At 34.7% G+C, this 25,172-nt stretch overlaps 1 protein-coding gene across 5 annotated transcripts in view; it reads right to left on the bottom strand.

Annotated features, from left to right (window-relative positions):
- smap1 (small ArfGAP 1) overlaps positions 1-25,172 on the bottom strand; it is a 139,230-nt gene that overhangs the window by 28,728 nt on the left and 85,330 nt on the right. For all 5 annotated transcript variants that reach the window (XM_051125405.1, XM_051125408.1, XM_051125407.1 and 2 more), the window contains 2 exons: positions 12,512-12,590; positions 3,968-4,095 (listed from right to left, as the gene is read on the bottom strand). In XM_051125405.1, the coding sequence (XP_050981362.1) occupies positions 3,968-4,095; positions 12,512-12,590 (207 nt within the window). The remainder of the gene's footprint in view (positions 1-3,967; positions 4,096-12,511; positions 12,591-25,172) is intronic.

Genomic DNA, 25,172 nt, shown 5'->3' on the forward strand with positions numbered 1-25,172 from the left:
ATCAGAGATCTCCTGCTTGTTTCCACATGCAGGAAAAAAAATCCATGCATGGATTTCCTTACTGTCTCACATTAATTTCCCATCCTCTCCATCCCACTGGCTCCCATTGAAGTCCACTAAATGGAGAAAAATTCTGGTATGTTGTCTTCAAAAACCTTCATTTATTTCTAAATGAAGAAAGAAAGACATGAACATCTTGAATGATATGTGGGTGAGTACATTATCAGGAAATGTTTATTATGGAAGTGAACTAATCCATTAATAACAACAACACTGACAGAGAAGCAAGGTCAGGCTTCTCTATTCACTTCCTGCAGGTGCTCTTGCTTCCAAAAAAAACACTGTTTGGGGAAAAACAAATCCCCATTCACACACATAAGCAATCCAATTCCAATTCCAATAAGTGACACATCCTTAGATATGCGAAAAGCCTCCAAATCCTTTAAAAAGCCAGTGTGTGGCTTTTTCAGACACGTCTTGCACACAAAGACTCTAAAAAACACAACAAACAAGAATCAAGGCATAATGCTGCCATCCTCCCTCATCAGACACCCACCGCCGCACGATTCATCTGGAGAATAAGAGCAGAGATTGACAGCATGCTGTTGAGACTGAATGCTCTGTGAAGCCCTGAGCATTCGCTTTCTATTCTCAAGTGATCTATCTTTAGCTCCTCTTTATCCTTTATTAGCATCCCATGAGAATACAGAATGCATATACAAATGTGCATCGTGTAGGAAGGGCTGATTTCCAATTGGCCAGAGCAGAGTAGGAAGGCATCAATTATTCGAGAAGTCCAAGTCAGTCCAGCGGCTCTACACCTCTCAATAATACATTGATTCAAGTGGGGAAAAAAGCTTTTTGTTAAGCAACTTTTCTGGCTTTAGAACAGCTTCAGGCTTCCCAGATCAAAAGAGAGAACTGTCCTCAAGCCATTCTGAGAACGATGGCCAAAACAGGTGTGAAGGGAGGACGGGAAAGGCCCGGAAAGGCCCTTAGTCATGGTAGACACCATATTGAATTTTACACGGATGTGTTTTTCAAAACTCACAACTTTCAAAACGAGTTTTTGTGAACTACTAAAAATTTTATCAGAAAGAGGTTTCATCAGTTGAACAATCGGCATGTTGTTAAACAAGTACGATTTATTGAACACACTGTAGTTCCGTCCCTCACAGCCTCGTTTTCATTCCTGTCAAAAATTAAATATGGCGCTACCCTGGCTAAGGTCTATCGAGGTAGAAAAGGTGAAAGTGGAGACAGTGTGGGGTTAGTGAGAGTGGATCCCAGAGGTGAAGACAAGCTACCACAAAGACAAATTGCTATGCATGCTGGGATCCTCCAGTGCCCTGATTGGCTATAAGCATGTAAATCAGTGGTTTTCAACGTTTTTTAGCCCAGTGCTCACCTATAAAGTATCTAGGTCACTTAACACCCTTCATCAAATAAAATGTGAATATTAATGTTGATTGTTATTCCGTGCTGTTAATATATATATTGATAATTACTACAATATGAAAAAAACATTCCTGGAAATGGATAAATGTCTAATACTACAGAGCAAAATTATTTTATTTAAATATATGGACAACAAAAACAAATCCCGCACACTGCCAAAATGCAAAAAGTATCAAAAAGTTTATTTACGACATTTTAGTCGCACAACTTTTAACAGGTATCTTCAAAAAACGGAGATACCTGATGAAGGTCATGTGATCGAAACATCGTCAATAAATTTTTTGATACTTTTTGCATTTTGGCAGTGTGTGGGCTTTGTTTTTTGTTTTTCAGATTTGATCTTTGACCTACGCACCTACCAAACTGCTAGCAGGTGTGCGGAGTTTAATTGTTAATTGAAATATATGGAAAATTAAAACTAAAATCAATTGTTGATTTATGTAAATGAGAAATATATATTCATTTTAAGATCTGCTGAAGACTACATTTAACAGCCCTATGAAATCAGTTTTATTTTTTCCCAAATTCTGTTTTTTTTTTTTTTTCCATTTTTGGATTCTGTTTTTTCCATTTGAATGTTACTACAATCTGTTTCAATGGTTATATTTAATTTTGTTAATCAAAAAGCTTGCCTAATTAACTGAAATCATGAAACTTGCACAATTTAACAGCAATTTCTTAAAAGTTTTTTTTTTTTTTCATTTTTAAGGCCCTGTGAAATGCTTTTTTCCTTCTCAAATTCTATGTTTTCAATTAATTTTCTGGATTTTATGAACCATTTTATGAACCACTTTATTGGTTTCATTACATTTAAATTTTTATTGATTGATTGATTGATTTTTTTTTCCTCAGAAATACTGTGTTGTGTATTAAAATTTTTCTGGTAAATCTGGTTAAAAAAAAAAAAAAAAAAAATCTGTGAAATATTCCATAAAAATAATGTTTTGATAATAGAGTTCTATTAGAAGTAGCATTATCATTACAGTAAATAATATTTTTCTGTCACGGTTTTAAGTTAAACCAAACTTTTATTTTGACAGGTTGCTGTCAAGAGCTTTACGTTTCTGTTTGTATATGATACGGCAGTAGTTTTTCTCAAATTAAATGCTAAAATGCTGACGAAGTGACTCTCAGAGCAATTTTAGACATTGCTTGCGTGTGCATCTACTCAAAAATTGAGGTGGCAGAGGCTGAAAACACAGCGAACGTCACAAAAGCTTCAGTATGAGTGAAAGTAAACGAAACCATGCGTCTGCCCCATTCATTCACACAGACACACAGAACATGCAGGATTCATATTTATATAGTATTTTTGCGGCTTAATATTCACAAACACTAGTCCATATCATATTTTGATTGAAGTATACAGATGTACTTGTGACTTACGTTGACAAATTGCCAAATTAAATTCCATGACATTCAGCATTATACAGTAAATTCCAATCTTTAAATTTGAATTCTGTGATTCCATCCACGTTTTCCATATCGCAGAAATCATAGGGCCCTTCTTTAAGTGAGCATCAGATAATGGGAAAGGTCATTCTAATGTAAAATAGAAAATGCGGATGTACAAATAAATGCACAACATCTGCCAACAAAAACAAATCTTGAACCACTAAGATACTGATATATTGTGAATCTCTAACTTCTCTGTCTCCTCTTAACATGATTCTGTTTTTATCCCTCTCTTCTCTTGACATTATTAAACATCTCTCCTCTTCACTCTCCTCAGTGAAGGGCCGTAATAAATGCTAATATCCCTCATTATTCATGCTGCATCCTTTGGCCAGGGAGACCCTGCAAATCAATTCTGTCAGCTGCAACTAGACAGGCAAAATGTAATCATGTTGTTTGTGGAGGAAATTAAAACAATTGGGTTTGACCTTTTCTTTGTCTCTCTTACTCAGTTGATTTTAGACTGAATGAGGGCGGGCAGGAACAGACAGATGTTTTGTGACCTAAGAAAAATAACGCTTCTTGTTTAACTCGTACCTCCACTGCCTTACAAATGAGGCACATTGGTCTATGAAGGTCTGCTTAGTGTCAGCCATGATAAATTACCACATGTACCAAAAGAGTTCAGGTGGTTTGTGGGTAGCTGACATAGCACAGACTTTTTTTAAATTTAATATTATGGTAATCAGGTTAAAATAAATTTGAATATATATATATATATATATAACACAAATGTATATTTTAGGTGCTCATTCTTTTTTTAACCATTTCAAATAAATATTTCCAGTTAATTTGCAGCTATATAAACAGTTCCACACTGTGGCAAAAGAACTTTTACAATTGTAACACTTTTTTGAGGAATTTTCGAAGAACAGAAGTACACAAGAACTGCAATTATTTAAAGCAAAAACAACAAAAGTGTCACTTTTGTTCAGTTTCAGGCATCCTTGCTAAATAAAGGAATTAAGTTCCTTAAAAACGCAGGAACGCACACAAACACACTTGCACACACATGAAATTGGCTATTGATGTTTGCATTAGTGGACTCATGTACCTGGTTTGTGTTGGTGTTTGAGGGCAGAGGGTTGGATACCATTGGTCCAAAGATGTCTAAGTCGTCACTGATTGGAGCTGCACTGCTTGTTCCCACCCCACTGCTGCCAGAGCTGGCTGTGGGTGCATCTGAGCAAGAGAGAACAAAGTGTTATTACAGATATGGACAAAGTGTCAACTTCATTATATAGAGAAACAGTCAAGAAACAATATTTTTATTGGTTGTACACCAAAGTTAAAGAAATACAGTGATGAGAAAGTCACACTCAGATATGTCATTGCCTTACATAATAACCAGTTGAAGTCAAAAGTTACTTTCAGAATGATTTAAAATGAGAGGGATCATACAAAAGTATTGACCTGAATAAGATATTTCACATAAAAGATGTTTACATAAAGTCCACAAGAGAAAATAATAACTGAATTTATTAAAAATGACCCAGTTTAGAAGGAAAAACCATGCATTAAGAGCCGGGGGTGAAAACTTTTGAACAGAATGAAGACGTGTACATTTTGCTTATTTTTCCTAAATATCATATTTTTTCATTTAGTACTGCCCTTCAGAGGCTACAGAAGATAGTTATATGTTTCCCAGAAGACAAAGTAAGTTACATTTACCCTGATCTTCAAATTCAAAAAGTTTTCACCCCTGCCTCTTAATGCATTGTTTCTCCTTCTGGAGCATCAGTGAGTGTTTGATACTTCTGTAATAGTTGCATATGAGTCCCTCAGTTGTCCTCAGTGTGAAAAGATGGATCTCAAAATCATACAGTCATTGTTGGAAAGGGTTCAGAACAAACAACAGACTCATGAACAACTATCACTAAACAAAAAAAACACAGCCGTGGATCATTTAGGAAACACAGTATTAAGAATATAGGGGATTTTTTTTATAAATTCAACTACGATTTTTTCTTGTGGACTATATGTATATATTTTTTATGTGAAATATCTTATTCAGGCCAGTACTAAATTAACAATAACATGCATTTTGTGCAGGCATGATCCCTCTTATTTTGGTAAAATAATTTACATTTTTAATGATTCTGAAAGGGGGGTGTAAACTTTTGCACTCAACTGTAAAAAAACGGTGCCGACAATGTCAAGGCAAAACATTTAATAAAAAACGTTTGATTTTTAAGTAAGATACCACAAGCAGAACCACTGTTTTTTTTAACATATCAGACCTGTGTACTGTAGATATTTTGTCTTTTATCCACATTTATTCATATTTATTTTATTGCATCTATTTGCGTATGCAGATTGCAACTACGAGAAATATATTTAATGCCTGTTTTCTGAAAAACTACAAGTACCATGTGACTACTCTCGTGAATGTGCAGTAAAGACTGACACAGAAGAGAATACATTTCTGAAGTGTCATTATTTTTGTTTTCTTTGTGCACACAAAGTATTCTTGTAGCTTCATAAAATTACAGTTGAAAAACTGATGTCACACAGACTATTTTAACAATGACCTTACAACCTTTCTGAACGTGTCAGTTGCTTTGCTGTCTATGCAGGGTCAGAAAGCTCTCGGATTTTATCAAAAATTTCTTAATTTGTGTTCCGAAGATGAACAAAGGTCTTGCGAGTTTGGAACGACATGAGGGTGAGTAATTAATGACAGAATTTTCATTTTTGTGTAAACTAACCCTTTAAATGATAACATACCACATGTCAAAATGAAGACAAAGTATCTCTTGTTGTCAAACGTAATGTCTATAGTCTGTGATTTCACACACCAGTGGGTTTTAAGTCAAAAATAGCTAAGAAATAAAAGTTTTATTTATTTGCGATGTCCAAATACTTTTCAGGGCCACTGTATTTATCTATTCTGAGCCACTAAAGTCAGATATCAGAGACACAGCAGCTGTACAGACTCTTTACATAACAATTCGGACGCATCTGTGACTCATTGACTCAGCAGTGATGACCAATGCCAGCCTAAACCTGCTCGCATGAGTCTTTGTCTCTGTAGAGGGAAATAAAGGAGCGTTCATCTGGCAGCAGCCCACACCTCCTGCTCAGCTTGCTTTTCCCGTTCCCGCTACCTATCGACTCCATCCAAGAGAGCAGGAAATCTAATCACACTCCGCACACGCCTCCGCTGGAGAAAAAGCACCCGCTCGCCTCCGACGCCGGCCTGCCGCTCAGACGCACACTCTCTCATTCCATTAAAGTCAAAGACTCCATCAGAGCCCTGCCTGTGTTCACACGTTACAGTGCACAGAGTCAGGAGCCGCTGCCATCTCTTTATGACTGATAAAATCCATGAAAATAAAAGAGCTCAAAGTAATATAACTGGAGCGAATAGCAACGGGAGTGGGGGAGAGGAGAGATGCGACACTTGATGAGCTGGGGAAGAGGAAATTAGAGAAGCCGCGTACAGTGTGATGTGCAAAAGAGCGGAGCATCTGGAAAGCACTGCACTCTATTTCAAAGGCCTTTATGTGTGCACAAACATCTGATATGCTTTAAAAGCGCCTTTACGTGCTGTATAAATCAGTGGTTTTCATGTGGCGGCGGGTTGCGGGTCTATTCTGATAGGGTGATGAATAGTAAGGAAAATGAAGGTAAATGCAAGAATAAAAATAGAATGCAGAGATATGAAAAGGATAAATGGGCTGATTCACAAACGCTACGATTCAATTAAATACATACGATGTAGGTTTAGAATATGCGCTTTAATTATTTACATGCGTGTTGGTTACATACGTGTGTGTCGTTCACAATAAATTTTGCTCCACAACTGTTATCAATTACTTGTGTGGAGCATCTCAAACTCCATCTCCGCATATTGAGTCTGGGTTTATTGTAACATTCATCTGGGAACACATTTGTAAGACCATTTATAAACCTACGCAAATACAGGAGAATACATCAATATCATTCTCAATATGCTAACTGTTCATTGCGATTTCAAAATTAAAGCTCAAACCCTCACTCCGAGTTTACATCTTGTTTGCTTTTTGATGTCCACACATTCAAAAAATTACAGTGGCTGTAGCATTTCTGTCGTAAAGATTATTAAAGATATTAAAGATATTAAAGATTAAGTGGACATTTGAATTAAATGTTGTTTAGACAATATTAAACAAGGATCAGATGATGCTGTAAAGTGTAAAAACAATAGTCAGGCCGTAGGCCAGGTGCCCTCTGCAGTAATTTGTTAATGCTTAAGGTACATTAATTATATTGTTTATAATGCATTATGCATTTTTGTATTACAAAACGGTAACAGTTTTGTTCAATAAAACCATATGATTACTTGCTTTTGATACTTTATTTGAACTGATTATTATTGACTCATTGCTATCATATATGTATTTTAAGTAATTTTAATGGCTCTTGTTTGCTTAGGTCTACACTGTAAAAAATAAAAAACACAATTTGTTGAGTAATAATTTGTTACCCTGCTGCCTTAAAATTAAGTTCAGTCAACTAAAATAATTTTAGTTAACTTGAAATGTTAAGTTGTACTATATAATGTCTAAGTTGTATGCGAAGTGACAACTTATATAAGATATTTGAGTTGATTCAACTTATAATTAAGGCAGCTGGGTTACTTAACCAGCTTTTAAGTTTAACAAACACAAATATCTAAGTTCTTACTAAGTACAACTTAACATCAAGTTGACTAAACTTATTTTAGTTGACTCAACTTAAAATTTTAAGGCAGCAGGGTAACAAATTATTTTAAGCTGACTCAACAAATTGTGTTTTTTTTACAGTGTACTCGATTCGTTGTCAGAATAATCGAAAGATTACTTGATTAGTTGTCAGAGTAATCATCCAATTACTCGATCAATTGCCAGAGTAATCGGACAATTACTCGATTGATCATCAGAATAATCGACCGATTACTCGATTACCAAAACTATTTTTAGTGACAGCCCTAGTTGATTGACATGCCTATATTCACAAATACTTTTGTAATGTTTTATAAATGTAAAAAAAGGAACATTTTATAAATGTTTTGCAGGGTGATAAAAATGCAAAAGATCTTTTCTTCCATACTGTTACATACATCAGAGTGAAACCGATTTAAAAAAAGTTCCAGAGTTCCGCTACCCGATCTGAGCCTGATGGGTTTCAAAATACTCTTGTGTTTTGGGTCGTGTTTGGGTTAATGTTTAATGAGTAGCTTTGGGCTAGGGTTGGGCTCGAGTTTGTAGCTAAAGTAAAATGATACGCAGTAGGCTACGCTTTCTTTGACGCAAACACACACTCGTTACTTGCACAGAGATTGGAGAATGCGCAGAGCAAACACAGAAACACTGTGCCGCTTTTATTAATAAAATAGCAACAATACTAACTCGCTACATTACATTTCTCAGCAACAAGTGGGTAAAATCGCTGTAACTAAGCTTCATTGTTTGTAGCGAGAACAAACAATTGGACCTGTTGTTTGTAAAACTTTTTTGCCTGGTGTGTTGAACTGGCCGTGAGCCTTGATGAAAGTATTTCTTTGTAATTGTTTACTGACCGCTGCATGCAATCGTGAAATATAGCATATTTAAAAATCTGGCTATTCGTTGTGAAAACCAATTTTGGGTTCAGGCTCTAAATTTAACAGTGCTGCTTGAGTTGGGTTGGGTCGGGTCAGGTCAGACAATCTCAGGTACGGGCTGGGTTAGGGCTTCAGTTTAAAGCCTGTGCAGACCCCTACTTGGTTCCATCTATCAACTGTATCTATCGATTGCTGTTAATTGGATCAAGACAAATTTGAACGTAAGCTTGCAATATATTTTTTATAAAATGACTGGAAAAGCATGACATTTCACGCCAGAAAGAAGTCTTTTGTTCTACTTAAAGATCAAAATGACACTGATTAAAAATTGAAAGATCCAAAAATAAATAACTACATATAAAAATAAATAAATAAATGTATATAAAAGTGCAACATTTACATTGATTAATCATTCACAATAGGATCAACAATATGCATTTAGAACCTAGATAGCTGCCTTCAAACACATTTAAAAATGAATATTTTTTGCTTATGAAAGGAAAAATAAAAATGCTGCGTTAGGTTACCACTTTGTGTATGATGTAAAATCTGGGTGCCTAAACGAAACCAGATGAGAACCATTGATCTGAATCATTCCAGACATTCAAACACATCTGCTCAATGTTTCTCATTTTTTTAAACATCTGAAGGAACCCTTAATACATACTGCAGATGAGCAAAAACTATATTACATTTCATTAAATATGCAAATTAAATTAGATTAAATGCACTGTAGGCCCATTTACACCTGGTATTATCAGATTTTAAGTGTTCATGGCAAACACAGGTGTAAATGGGGTCCAACACATTTTGTATCACTTCTAAACCACATTTGGGGTTGAAACGGTTTATTGAAAAAGAAAAATCTATTGTCAACTGAATGAAGGCAGATTTGAAAACGAGCTTGCAGTCGACTATAAGAAACAGACAAGGTTTAAGCAGAATAAATGCTAGTATGTATAATAGTTTTTTATACATTTGTGGTGAGAATAAAAGTATGCAGTCATGAATAGTTCCCTCATAATAACCCTGGTGTTAATACCAGATTTAAAACGAATCTCCTAAAATGGATATTAACATGAGGTGTAAACAGAACCAAATACATAGAACACAAATGTTCTGATATATCATTGATTAATTGTGATTCATTTGATTAATCAAGCATATAATGCAAGTAATTTGATAAATTTTTTAATCAACAGCTACACTGACTGAAAGACAGAAAGATTGGCTGTCTGAGCACAGTGCTAGAGACGGTTGCTGGTATGGGTGAGAAGAGACGCTGGGGCCTTGAGCAAAAACACATCAATAAGACGCATGTCTCAATCTCAGCACCATCATCTCCAGCCTCTCTTCATCAGCACTGACCCCTACTGCCCCCCAGCTGAAGACGTCCATCTAAACGCTCTAACCTCCTCGCCTAGGACACACACATTTGTGGAAATTTATATATTTTCGCCCACTCTCTTGTCTCTCTCACTCATCATAACGGACAACTTGGTAGCAGATCGAGATTGAGAAATATCGAATGAGAAAGAGGGAAAGAGGGAGAGAGAGTGATAAAAACAAGACAGAGAGACAAAGGAAAGCTCCAGGGCAGCAAATAGAAACTTTCATTTCCCAGAAAGTAATATAACATCAATTGTGTTTGGTCATCTCAAGGGCTCGAGTTGCCGGCCTGATCAATACCGCCAGGACTGAACTAGCAGTGTGTTTCCCTGAACCTTCATCTAGACAGTAATAACAGTCAGTGTGCCCCACTATCCGAGCCTTAACACAGACTTTACGACATGTCGCTTTGGTGTACAGCAAACTGTTCTTTGAGTACAAGCTGGACTAGGAGAGAAAAAGAAACAAGGTGCTATTTTCTCTAGATAAATAAATTAAACATAAAAAAGTCCAATCATATTAAAAGGTACAAGTTAATTTAGCCATCACTGAACTACAATGCACAGTAAAACTGAAATTCCTTTGGAGTTGGTGGATCATGTGACACTGAAAATTCAGCTTTTCCATTGCATTTAATTAAAATCTTTTAATTACATTTAAAAATACATTAAAATAGAAAATGAGACATCATGTGAAACTGAAAAGAGGATTAATGGCCACTGAAAATTCAGCTTTTTACATCACATTTAATTTAAATGTAAGGTAAAATTTAAAATTATATTTTAAAATATATTAAAATAGCCAATGTGACATCATGTGATATTGAAAACTGGAGTAATACCCACAGAAAAGCTGAATTTTCATTCACATTTAATTTATATGTTTTAAAATATATTAAAATGGAAAATGGTTATTTTAAATTCATATATTACTGAAATAATATAATACATTTATATTTATATTATAAATAATACATTGAAATATTAAATTTTTTACTACATTTTTAATCAAATAAATGCAACCTTGATAAGGATAATAGACCAAAAAAAAAAAAAAAAAAAAAAAAACCTAAGACCAATCATTTTAAAGGCTAGAAGTGAATTTAGGCATCACAGCTCTATAATGTACAGTGAAATTGATATTCGTTTTGAAATATATTAAAATAGAAAATGCTGCATCATGTGACACTGAAAATTGGAGTAATTTGCAATGAATAAATCAGCTTTTCCATTTCATTTAACTATAATTTAAAATTACATTTTAAAATAGAAAATGGGTTATTTTAAATTATATATATATATATATATATATATATATATATATTTTTTTTTTTTTTTTTTTTTTTTTTCTTCAATTCGATATAGATTTTTTGATCAAATAAATGCAACCTTCATAAGCATTATAGACTAAAAAAAAAGAAAAGAAATAAAAACAGGACCAACTATTTTAAATGCAACAAGTGATTTAAGCACCACAGCACTAGTTAAAAAAACGTTCAATAAAATTTATATTTATTTTGAGTTTGGTGGATCATGTGACACTGAAAAATTGAGTAATGAAAAATTCAGCTTTCCCATCACATTTAATACAAATGTAATTTAAAATGTAAAATTACATTTTAAATTATATTAAAATAGAAAATGTGACATCATGTGACACTGAAAACTAGAGTAATGAACAATGAAAATTCAGCTTTTCCATCACATTAAACTTAAAAGTAATTTTAAATAACATTTTAAAATATATTAAAATAGAAAACTGGTTATTTTAAATCAAAATAATATTTCACAATATTGTTTTTTACTATATTTTTGATCAAATAAATGCAACCTTAATTACAGGTTACTTTCGGGATCGCAGCACTATAATGTACAGTAAAACTGATTTGAGTTTGAGTTTTGTAGATCATGTGACACTGAAAACAAGTAATGGCCACTGAAAATTCAGCTTTACAATCACATTTAATTTAAATGTATTTTGAAATGTAAAACTGCGTTTCAAAATATATTCAAATAAAAAAAGTGTTTTTTATAAATTACTGTTTTACTAGTTTTTTTTTTTTTTTTTAATCAAATAAATGCAACCTTGTTAAGCATAACAGACTTCATTCAAAAACATTTAATTTAAAATTTTAATAATATTTCACAGTATTATGGTTTTTACGGTGTGCCTTTACTATTTTTGCTGCTGCACCACCAGTACCCCTACTTCCCACACCCTAATAATAATTGGCATAATAATCAATGGAATCAGCTACTGTCAATATCTCTGACCATCATCGATATACAGTTTTACTGTTTGTCATCACAACCCTAGACTCTATTAAATGAAACAATGACATACAATAGTATATTGCTGTTCAATTGTGTATGAGCAGAAAGGTCACATGACCAAAATGGATGAATATCACACATCACTACATATACAGTAAACACTACATGACTGATTAATGTATGAAATCCCATCTGATTAGTCAAAGACACACATTAAGCTCAAAAATTGTGCTTCCATTCCACTACCTCCCACCAATTCTAAAAAAAATTTGGAGTAAAATGGCCTTGAAGTCTTTAGGTTCCAGTCTATCTTAGACTTATCAGATTCCCTGATCGCAATGAGATGAGTAATCAATTATTCATGTCTTACCAAGGCCTAACAGGTCGATGGCGGGCTCTGCACTCTTCTTAGGACTGATTCTGGAATCTGTCTGGTTGTCCTCTCTTTTCTGAGATGAGGGAGACAAAAATGAGAGAAAGGAGAGAGTGTTAGCAAGAAGCTTTTTTGGGATGCGAGCATCAGCATAATAGGCCACCCAATTGTTGTTCTGATTCGAATGTTGTTCAGCCTTCAGATGCATTGTACACAGAGCTTCTGGGTTTTATCTTTGCGAGTCGGGCACTTTGACGGCTCTGAACATCCTGTGCTGCAAATTGCATGAATAGATAATGCAACGCGGTGCCGAAATAGCTCGCTCGCTTTGTTTGTTTGTTGCCTGACTGACGCCCGACTGCACCTCACAGGTGTTGACTGACCAAGCCACTTTGAGATGCAGTTCAAAGGCGCTCTTGAGGACTGTGATTTGTGACGGCCAGAAAGAAGCATCTCGGGCTGAGAAGACAAACCGTAATCCGGGCTGAACGGCCGATCGATGGGCTCTGGGTTAAAGCCTGGATCAAAGCCAGACGGAGGCCTTTTAAAACCTCATTCTACAGAAAAAAAAACACTCACATATATACACAAACACACAAGTAAACTCAACAGGACAGCACTGGGTTGTGTTTTTCTCAGGAAACTGGGAAGACAAAAGGGGCAAAACAAGTCGGAAACAAACACAACCCCAGCCAGACTGTACTGTCAAATCTGAATAAAACCACCAATGTCTGACATCTGCCTTATTAGCACAATAAAAGAGAATGATAAATGCGAATTTGTCTAGATGTGTCACGTAACGTCATCATTGCGCAATTGTTCTTGGCAAAAGATTGGATTTGAGCGATTGAAAAACGGGACAGAACTGACACAAGCGCTCTAATGAGCATCTGCAGGCAGGGTTTGCGGTGAAGTGTCAAGCCAGGTGCATCGTGGGAAGAGGATTAAATGGGAAAAAGAAATTCGCTGCTCTCCGGTGAGCTTGAGACTCGGGTCCATTCAACTGTGGGGGGGAAAAAATAAACAGTTGCCTAATGAAAAAACGTTTTGATTCCAAAGCCGTCAATGGCGGTTTCTGATGAGAAATTACATCGATCGTTTATAATTTTACAAGCTCCCGAATTATGAAAGCTATCAGAGGGGTGTTTTATACATCACTAGGTTCTGAGCTCTTGAGAAAAGGTTGGAAATTGAATTAAAGTGAATTGAATCTTAATCTTTTAGCGGTGAAAAGCTTCTCCAGCCTTGCATGTCAGCTTTTGTGTACAAGGCCAAGTCTTTCACTTGTGACCTTTTTTATTGTTGTACACAGGAGCAGAGACACACATAGGCAGGAATGTGATGTGCAGCTGCCCTTCGCCAAAAAAAAAAAAAAAGAAAAAGATGCACAACTTTTATTCGCCTCTATGATTGAAATCCGTAATCTTAAAATGGTTGGCTTCGGTTGAATTATGTATGAATTGGGGGCTTAGGTGCTCTACTATTTGTTGACTTTGACACACGCAGACTTTGAAGACGACTTCGAAGACGCAATCCTTCAAGAATGTATTTGTGCTTCAGATGATGGAAACACGACAGGCTGAGACAAACAAACAAAACATTCACAAGACAAATAAACTGAAATACAAAGGCATATGGCGCACAACCACACAGGGATAGTCAATTTTGGGAAGATCTGGGGCCAAACAGCAAGGGTCCCTTTAGCCTTAAGGGACAAATTTAATTTCTAAAGTCTTTTATATTAATGAGATGAGCAGGACAAAATGAGTTTAATTATGTAACCCCAAAATATTAAAAATAATAAAAAAGTACTAAACTGAACTGAAATGGAAGCTAATATTAATGAATATTATTATCACATATGTGACCCTGGACCACAAAACCAGTCATAAGTAGCACAGGTATATTTGTAGCAACAGCCAACAATACACTGTATGGGACAAAATGATTGATTTTTCTTTTATACCAAAAATCATTAGGATATTAAGTAAAGATCATGTTCCATGAAGATATTTTGTAAATTTCCTACCGTAAATAGATCAAAACTTAATTTTTGATCTGTAATATGCATTGCTAAAAACTTTTTAAAGGAGAAGTCCACTTCCAGAACAACAATTCACAAATAATTTACTCACCTCCTTGTCATCCAAGATGTTCATGTCTTTCTGTCTTCAGTTGTAAAGAAATTATGGTTTTTAAAGAAAGTATTTCAGGATTTTTCTTCATATAATGGACTTGATTGGTGCCCCGATTTTGAACTTCCAAAATGTAGTTTAAATGCAGCTTTAAAGGGCTCTAAATGGGTCTTATCTAGTGAAACGATCTGTCATTTTTTTGGGAAAAGAAAAATTTGTATACTTTTTAAGCACAAAAGCTTGTGTAGCACAGGTCCTGGGATGCACGTTCACGTCTCAAAAAAATAAGATGTAGTTTTCCGCCATATTCTACCTTTTTTAGCTGGAGTACACAGACAATGAACTTAGACGTGATTCGTAGTAGTGATGGGAAGTTCAGATCATTTTACTGACTCTAACCTTTGAGTCTTGTTCAGCAAAATGAACGAATCTCTTTGAGTCATTTCGTTAATTTTAGCAAAATATACTTAGAATGTTACGTGTTACTTCCCTAACACATCTACTGCTTACACAACAACGTTAATTACACTACAAACAAGACAAAACTATAATGCTATAAGAAACAGAAAAGAATAATTCACTGTTCACCTGGGTCTTTAGTTTATGATTAGCTCACCTCACCTCTTTTCTGACAAGTTTTCGGAATCGAGTCGTTCATTCATCATGTGACAGCCCCATAAGCTCAACCAATGCAGTGTGAGCCGGAAAAAGAATTGATTAGTTCATCTCTCCAGTCTTCGGGTTTGAGTCGTTCATTCATCACGTGACAGCCCCATAAGATGAACGAACGACTTGAAAAACTTGAAGACTTGAAACAGGTGAACTAATTCCAGTACAGAACCTAATAGGATGTTGCGCATGCGCATACTCCCCGAGACGACTCGATTTTCCGAGTCACATTAAAGATTCGTTCTAAATGAACGAATCGTTCAAGAACGACCCATCACTAATTCGTAGCATCGTGGACGCGCATCCCAGAGCCTGTGCTACATGAGCTTTTGTGCTTAAAAAGTATACAAATTTTTATTTTTCAAAAAAAAATGACAGATCGTTTCGCTAGATAAGACCCTTCTTCCTCGGCTGGGATCATTTAGAGCCCATTGAAGCTGCATTTAAACTACATTTTGGAAGTTCAAAATCGGGTCACCAATGAAGTCCATTATATGAAGAAAAATCCTGAAATTCCTTCCTCAAAAACCATAATTTCTTTATGACTGAAGATAGAAAGACATGAACATCCTGGATGGCAAGGGGGTGAGTAAATTATTTGTAAATTGTTGTTCTGGAAGTGGACTTCTCCTTTAAGAACTTTTAAAGCGATTTTCCCAATATTTCGATTTTTTTGCATCCTCAGATTCCAGATTTTCAAATAGTTGTATCTAGGGCTGGGCGATATGACAAAAAAAAAAAAAAAAAAAAAAAAGTCAAAATATCTATTTTTTCAGAAGGTTTGACTGATTCTCAATTTTTTTACTACGATTTTTAACTAGCCAACTTAAAAATGTAACAACATGATTAAAGTAACTTTATTAACCCTCTAGTTAAAGAAAATTCTATTCCAAGTGCAGCACACAAGAAGTTGTCACCATGATGTAAATGTTAAACAAATCACTTAAATATCTTTGCAGAAAAGATGCATGAACTACAACTACATCTTGCACAAACTTTTCTTATACATATTATATGTTAAGAAATAATAGAAGAATATGCTTTCAAAAAAAAAAAAAACTCAAGGTAATTTAAATTTAAATTGACTGAAGGTATAACACCAGCAGACTATTATTAAATATAAATGTTCTGTAAAAACAATAAACAGCAGCTTTTAGCCTGTCATCATGATGCAAACATGAAATATCAGACACACAGTAGTTCTTTTTAATTTGTTGCGCTGCTTTTCCATCTGCTTTTCCATAAGCGTTTGACTGTTGCGCTTGCGTCTCATGAATGAAATGGCATTATAACATGTTTTTCCTACTCTACTGCCCACGTTGCATCTGTCAACACAAAAGCGCATTCTGTATAACGGCGCATAACAAAATGAGCGCGGTTAAATCACTTGCGTCGACGTGGTTGGATCCTTCTTTTCTCTTTACTGTTATCATTGGCATATTGTCAAAGTGTCTAATTCTAACATTTGGTAATATTTCTATTCAAAATCATGATTTCTCAATTTCCAAAAAAACAAAATCGTGGCAAAACATTAAATTTGAATTTTTCTATAAAAATGAAAAAAATCGCCCAGCCCTAGTTGTATCCTGGCCAAATATTGTCTTATCCTAACAAAACATACATCAATGGACAGCTTATTTACTCAACTGTCAGTATAAATATCAAAAAATTTACCCATATGACTGGTTTTGTGGTCTATATCTATAAAAACATATAATACTAACATAACATTGTTTTCTGCTACAGTTTTCTGCTTTTTCTTCATGCTGTGCTTTTATTTATACATATCTAATCTTTAGTTCTATCCTCCTTCAGTCCATTTCATCCTCGCTGCCTCCATCACTCTCGAAAGCCATTCAGTGAACGGGTGTGAAATTGCTTGAACTGTGGCGTTCTGTCTCTGGGGCCTCTCCAATCAAGGTCATTTCTAATTCATGAATACTTCCCTTTGATGGAAGAATAATTCCATTTGGGTCACATTCCCTCACACTCAACGCATCCGCGCCATGCAAACAGGATCAGAGGGAGATGCCCGTGTGCGCTCAGGCGCTATGAACAGGGACACTCATTCTACACTTCATTCTGGACTGATGCAAAGCTAAACGTACTCAGCTGGGCACTCACAACTTCATGCATTCCAGCTATGAATACTGGAGAGGGAGATGTGAGTCTGTCACCTATCTCGTATTCATTAATGGATCGTCATGTTATTTTTGAAGCTAAAAGACCAAGAAATGATCAAGATAGTTTTTTAAAGGGTCATGAACTGACTTTTATTATTCTGAATTGTTCCCTAAGGTCCACTTATAATGTCATAAAGATTTTTACATCAAAAACGTCATAATTTATAAGTAATAGGCTAATTTCTGTCCTGTTTTGACCCCCCTCGTCAGAACGCTCTGTTTGAATAGGCGTGGCGGATTGTAAACTTGTAAGTAAATGCCCACTGCTATGATTGGCTAACAGTTATGTTTGACAGCTTACATTCTTCATAGACGGATGCTGTGATTTAGGTTAAAATGCATAAATACACAGAACATATCAAAAAGTATGTCAAGTCAAGTAAAATTAAGAAAAAATTTAAAAAAACAAATAAAATAAAATTTTCATAAAAGATTTTTTAAAAGATTCATAAAAAAACCCTTATACTCACTTCTGCTGTAAGTGAAGCTGGATCACGAATGAATCGCACGAACATAGACGGATTTATGTAGATCAGGAGGTGCATTCCCTTCACAAACAAACATAATCCACTGCATCTTCAGCAGCTCGGATATCGGGAGTAAATGACAACCACTACGTTCATTATTACATTCAGCAACAAGACGGCAAGACAGAGCGTAACTGAGAACTGTATGGATTTAGAACGGCGGGAATTTAAAAAAATTAACTTCTGCCATAAGCATTTTTTCACAGACGAAAATTAGACTATAATGAAACAAAAACTGTTTTAAATGACAAAAACTATGACGAAAATCTACTGACATTTTCATCATCGAATAAAAACGAGATGAAAATGTTAGGGAGGGACGATCTGGGAGGAGATTCACTGAGAACAAATCTGCTGCGTGGAGATTAGATGCATGCATTTAAAATGCAACATAGCTTATTGATCTGTACGGCAGGATATAACCTGGCTGCAAATCTCATAAAACATAAAAAAAAGTCAATATCTGAGAGTAAGAGAAGAGCAGACAGATGGATAAATTTGATGATGCAAAAGAGAACTCAATTCGTTCCGTTTTTTTGAGTGCGCACACAGAAGCAGAGCCTTACACAAAGCACACGAGTACTCTTTCGCATCGCATGAACTGAGAAATATGCATAAAATGAAGGCGAATTGTCAGCTTTGATGAGTATTCACATAAACACATTATTTATCTACATTTATTTTTATAAATAATTATGTCTCCTTGAAAGAAAGAAGAATATACTAAAGTTGTTATAAAAAATGCTAAATTAGCCTATAACCATTGGTATTTCATGAGAAATGGTTATATTTTGGTGTTTCTTTATGAGAGCTGGTTTTATTTAATTTTAATATAAAGGCATGTTGAGTGTCACAGCAGTTAAATCTGTGTCTATCATGATAAAACCTTAATAATTAGAGAAATAATTTTAGAGAAATGGTTAATAAATGCACTGTACACTGTAACTAAACCTATTAGATTTTAGCCAACTAAATTTACTGTAGATTTAGTCAGCTACAACTAGACTAAAACTAAAGCAATTCCAGATGACCAAAATATGACAAACTAAATGGCATTTTAGTCAAAAGACTATGGCTAAAACTAAATCATAATTTGCTGTCAAAATTAACACTGGCCATAAAACCAGCTACTGTTTCTTCTGTACATTAAAACTGGAAACTCTGATTTAACCACTACTGAAACCACGTTAAAATGAATGAAATCCTTATTAATTTATCAATTTTTATATATTTTTACATTAATTTTCATTATTAACTACAGCTACTATCAATAACGAATAATAGAAAAGGGACCCAACAAAAGGACAAGACAAAAAAAACAACACAGCACAACACTGTAAACAAACAAAATACCTACATAGCGTTTTCTTGTCTGTGAAAAAATAAAAAATAAAAAAATATTAAGTAACACACTCCAGATTACAAATGATTAGAAGATAAAATAAAAAAGAAATGTGTAAGGAAAGGTATCTGGTATCTTGAGGAGGAATGGAAGAAATGTTCTGCAGCACAGAAATAATAATAGTGGAAGGAAGCTCTCTGCTGAAAGTACAGTGTGTTCTTGAGCTTATGAGTGGGTACATGCCACTTCCTGTAGCATAGTTCCTTTACACACTCACAGACCAGGACAAAGCCCTCACTCCACAGAGGCATTAATTATTAGTGAAACCACAGCGTGAAGAAGAAAAAAACTACCGGAAGTGCTCTGGTTAGACCAGTTTCCATTGGCACACACAATAACAAATAATGAGGCTACCTACTGATATCATGCAAACCTATTTCATATTTTACAACTTCTAATCTGACTGGCCAAGCGGCGTTATGGGCTTTAGTCGCCAAAAAACGAAAGGTGGATGTAATAAATTAAACCCCTGTTACTGAACATGATAAGCAGTCAAACTCATTCAGTTTCCAGTAATTAAAGCAGCACAAGCCCCAGCCAGCGGTTAATGGAAGCGTGGCAACATCTGCCAGCGGATGCGCAGAATGAAGAGACTCAGGCCTGTGCCATGGGGGGAGAAAACAAGACTCGGTTATCATTCAATATGCTTATCATTAATTATAGTTCATCATTGTGCTTATCAGGGATCTAAACTGGGGTGGCCTGAGGAGTCTTCAGCTCGTAATCAGCACAGGCACTTACATCACTGATTACTTTATTCAAATTCCACTTTAATCAGCTGTTAATCCACACGCTCTCACTGAGTCCGGACTTCCTGCGGCACAAGGGCAGCACGGCGGCTCGATAGAGCCGAAGCTTGGAAACTCTGAGATACAGGACGAATGACAGACTGATGGTCAGGCCCAGACCGTACCCGGGGAGTTTTTTTTGCTTTTTCTGCATAGATTTTGCAGAATGTGGTTTCTGAGAACACAGCAGCATGTTTGAAACATTCAAGCTGTATTTTCTTATTGAGAGCTGAGAGAAATGTCAATTTTTACAGTTTTAATTTTTACATTTAAAAAAAAAAAAAAAGTAGTAAAAATATTCTTATTGGGAGCTGAGATCAAAGTCAGTTTTTACACTGTTCACTTTTTCAATTTTTTAAAAAATAAACGAGTAGTAAATATTCATTGGGAAATGTCAATCTTTACATTTTTCAAGTTTTTAAAAAATAAACAAATAGTAAAAATGACCTTACTGGGAGCTGAGAGAAAGCCCATTTTTACACTTTTAAATTTTTCAATGTTTAGAAAAATAAACAAATAGTAAAAATATTTATTGGGAGCTTTTTTTTTTTTTTTTTTTTTTTTACATTTTTCAAGTTTTTCAAAAATAAACAGTAAAAATGATCTTACTGGGAGCTGAGAGAAATGTCCATTTATACACTTTTCAATTTTTCAATAGTTTCAAAGTTTTTGCATCACATATTTTTTATTTATTGTGATTAATATAAAATAACATTTCTAAAAATTTATTTTTTGCTGTTTAATACTAACTAAAAGACACTTTCAGTTCAAGCGGGTCAAACTACAGCATACTATGACTGGATTATCTGAATAACATTTTTTTTTTGTTTTCTAAAAATACTACTGCTAATATCTTGCAGTGTTATTTTTCTCGTCATGCATGTTCAAAAATTTGGGGTTGGTACTTTTTTTTTTTTTTTTTTTTTTTTTTTAAACTGATTAAGTGACAGTAAATACATTAAATTTTTATAAACCACCTGTAGTAGTGCATAAACCACCTGTAGTAGTGCATTCTTTCATCTCTATATGCACCAAACACTTTCTTATTAACACTTATTAACATGTTACAAGGACATAATAAAGACTTAACAAATGTTTACTTGTCAACGCACCACAAATCATTTTGCACTATTTGATTCCACTGTATGTCCACACATGTAGCGGAATGACAAAGCTCGACTTGACTTGACTTGACTAACAATTCTATTTCAAATAAATGCGGTTCTTTTGCATTATTCATCAAATAATCCTGAAATAAATGTTTCATGGTTTTCACAAAAAAATAATAAAATAATATATAAAAGTATAAATTTAAATAAAAAAAACTATAACATTAATATAAATAAAATATATTTAAGAAAATAAATAAATAATAAATAAATACAAAAAATAAATAAGGTTTAATAAGGTTAAATAATAAATTATTATATAAGTATTATGTCTATAAATAATATAAATAATAAGGTTTCTTGAGCACCAAATCAGCATATTAGAATGATTTTTGAATCATCATGTAACACTGAAGACTGGAGTAATGACTTCAGCAGGTATAAATTACAATATAATATGTTAAAAGAAAGTTATTTTTAATTTTTTTATTAATTTTCTTCTTATTATTTTTTTAATTTGCAGTTATTTTAAATTGCAATAATTTCACAATATTACTGTTTTTACTATATTTCTGATCAAGGAAACACAACCTTTTTGAGCATGAGAGACTTTTCAAAAACATTTTTTTTTAATCTTCCCAAACCTTTGAACAGTAGCCTATTTCTGTCAAAAAATGTTTGAATTAAAATGGTTTAATTATTGACACAATGCACTTTTCTGTCTTGACGAATGTGCTTGTTTGTCAACAAAGACGATGAAAAAGGCATATCATATGAATAATTATCAGATTTTAATTCAAAATATAATGAAGTCAAAAACAAAAAGGACTGTTTTGTTAACTAAATTAACTCTGGCTCCTAAATCGTAAAGAGACTGGCCAAAATATTGAATAAATGAATCTCTAAGAGGCTGAAAATGTGTAGAATTTTGTGAATGACTAGCATTACAATTCAGCGTAAATCTGTGGGCCTGCTGATGGCCTGAAGCGATGGATAAGAGATGAAGGGAAAAAGATGAAGAAAACAGAGCTTGTTTATGTGCTGCAAGCCCATGCAATGTATTGCATATGTATGGATATGTGAGCATGCATTTTCAAACATTTCACAGTAAACACGGCCACTGTAATCTGTATTATGTATGTGTTGGGGAGCTGGCATTTTCCAGTTGTAAGCCTTTGTTAGCATTAGATGGGACGGACAGGCATGAAAATTCAACAGATCAACAATAGATGTGCGGCTAGGGAGAGGGAACGCTGGTGCGAGGGCTCACTTCTGTGAATGACGCACGGCAGGGGGTTCTGGGCCGAGCTTCTGGCCCGTCACAAACTGTCAACACACATCACACTGAAGAGAATCCGCAGTGCTGATACTTCCACGCTTGCCTGTCTACGTACACACATACACTACTTTCCTCCCTAGACACTGTGCTTTTGTGAAAGCTACGGAAACCAACTTCGAGGGGTCAAAATCCTCAGTTGCCAGACAGAAACATTTTTTTTTTATGGCGGCTGCACTTAATTCATTTGACAGTTAGGCAAAAGCGTAACAGGAAGAGGAAGGTGGTGGCAAGAAAGTAACGGTACACAAACATTCAGTGCTATGATGGAGTAAGCAGTGGAACAAGATATATTTGTCCCTGTATTAAAAAGTGTGAAATTGCAGCAGATGTTGCATTAACTACAAGTTTTCTGCCATCTACTGAAGTTTAAAAACATTGACAGATAATTGCATCAGCTATTTTGACATATATATATATAAAAATAAGTTATCTAGTCTATTGCATTCTCCTATTTTAGAAAGAAAAATAACACTAATATGGGCAAGAACTGAAGAAAACAGGACAAAAATTTTTGCCCCAACAGAAATAGATGTGAGATGTGGGTGAGGATTTGGGGAGAGAAATAAGAGATTATTAGTGTAATTCATGAGATATCGTTCAATGAATTAGATGACCACATTGCAAAATTGGAGCGACTTCTGTCTCTTTCACATTGTGAGCAAAACGAAAATTACTGAGAGGAGGTGTGGTAATCTTAATGGTAATGGTAAGTCAAAGGCTGAAACGGAAGAGAGGAAATTGCTGAATGAATACATTATTTTTGCTTTCTTTGTGCTCAAAAAGTATTCTCGTCGCTTCATAAAATTATGGTTGAACCATAATCACATGAACTATTTTAACAATGTCCTTACTACCTTTTTGGGCTTTAAACATGGTAATTGCATTGCTATCTATGCAGGGTCAGAAAGCTCTTGGATTTCATCAAAAATATCTTAGGGTGTGTTCACACTTGTAGTTTGGTTTGTTTGGTTCATTTGGTCTGGGCCAAAAAGGAAAATGACATTTGGTCCTGATCCGCTTAGCGTTCACACTGGCATTTTTGACAGCGAACCTAAAGCTGGGTATCTGCAGGTTTTATGAGGGTAAATTTAAGATTTTTTAAAGACCTTTTTAAGACTAACTAAAGAAAATTTAAGGAAAAAACAAAACAAAACAAACAAACAAAAAAAATAGAAGGGAAAACAATACAGCAATATGTTCTAGGTTTACTTTCACTTTCAAATTAGCAGCAATTCAGCGTCTAGGAACTGTTTGTTTTTAGTTAGTTTTCCTCGCTTTCCTTCGGTAAAAACGCAGTGCACATTTTACTTTCGTCGGCACCTATAGCTTTGTGGGCAGAGCACCACCTTGTTACGTCGTTGCATTCCAGGCATCCCAAGTTCGAGTCCTGGCTCGTGAACCTTTCCCGATCCTCATTCATATTTAATTCAAAACACACCAGAGTTTGTTTGTAAGCGGACTGAGACCCATCTTTTTTAGTTTTGGTCCGCTTGTTTGGTACACACCAGGGTTCGGATGGCAGCGCTCACACTTACTTAAAAGAACTGCACTAACAGAGCAATCATACCAGAGTTCGTTTTAATCGAACCAAACATGAAAAGTCATGAAAGGACTTACTGGTTTGGAATGACATGATGGCGAGTAATTAACGACAGAATTTTCATTTTTGGTGAAATCGATAACATTTATGTATTTATTTTACATGGTCCCTTTCCAAACAAATAAACAAAAGGAAAAACACAGGACTTGCAACACAGCATTTGGTCAAGCTGAAATATCTTGTTAAAAGTATTTTGTTCTTGTGAAACTAACACCTCAAAAACTGACTTCTTTATGAGTTCAGACGAGTCTGTTTTGTCTTGTTTTCCAGCAAGAATTCTTGTAATGAGACGGCGTGAGATTAAGATTTCAGTGAATGCATCTTTAATAAAGGTATATTTTGTCTTTTCATTTGTTGTAACATGTTTATTCTTCAAACAAGTGAAAAAAATATCTGACAGTGCAGTAAGACAACATACACTCGCTACAGATACACTCACTGAAAGCAAGTCTAAATTTCTTATGCAATGTTGCTTCATAAGCAAATTCTTGTTTTAGTAATTTTTAAATATTTAAACAAACATATTACAAAGCTACATGTTATTTAATAGATTTTTTTTGCAGTAAATGCCATATTAAAAAATACCAAGAAACTATTTTACTGAACAATAATAACAACATGTAATTTTAAAACCAGGAATACCCATGATTAACATTTTCAGCTTTTTCAATCAATTGCTTTTTAATTGTAAAAGTGGGGGTTGTGCATGGATAGGCTATGGCTTGTCATTTTTAATTATTGAAAATGTTCGCATTGGGTATGTCAAGAACAAATGTGCACATATAAACGGAATGCCACACATCTATATCATTTTCGGGAAAATGAAAATAACAATGGAGCATGACGGAAAATTTACAACCCAGTCCGTCAAAGTGACGGATGATGATTATTTGCGGCGCATCCTCT

The sequence above is a fragment of the Labeo rohita genome, chromosome 13 (genome assembly GCF_022985175.1).
Source record: "Labeo rohita strain BAU-BD-2019 chromosome 13, IGBB_LRoh.1.0, whole genome shotgun sequence".
Classification (NCBI taxonomy): domain Eukaryota; kingdom Metazoa; phylum Chordata; class Actinopteri; order Cypriniformes; family Cyprinidae; genus Labeo; species Labeo rohita.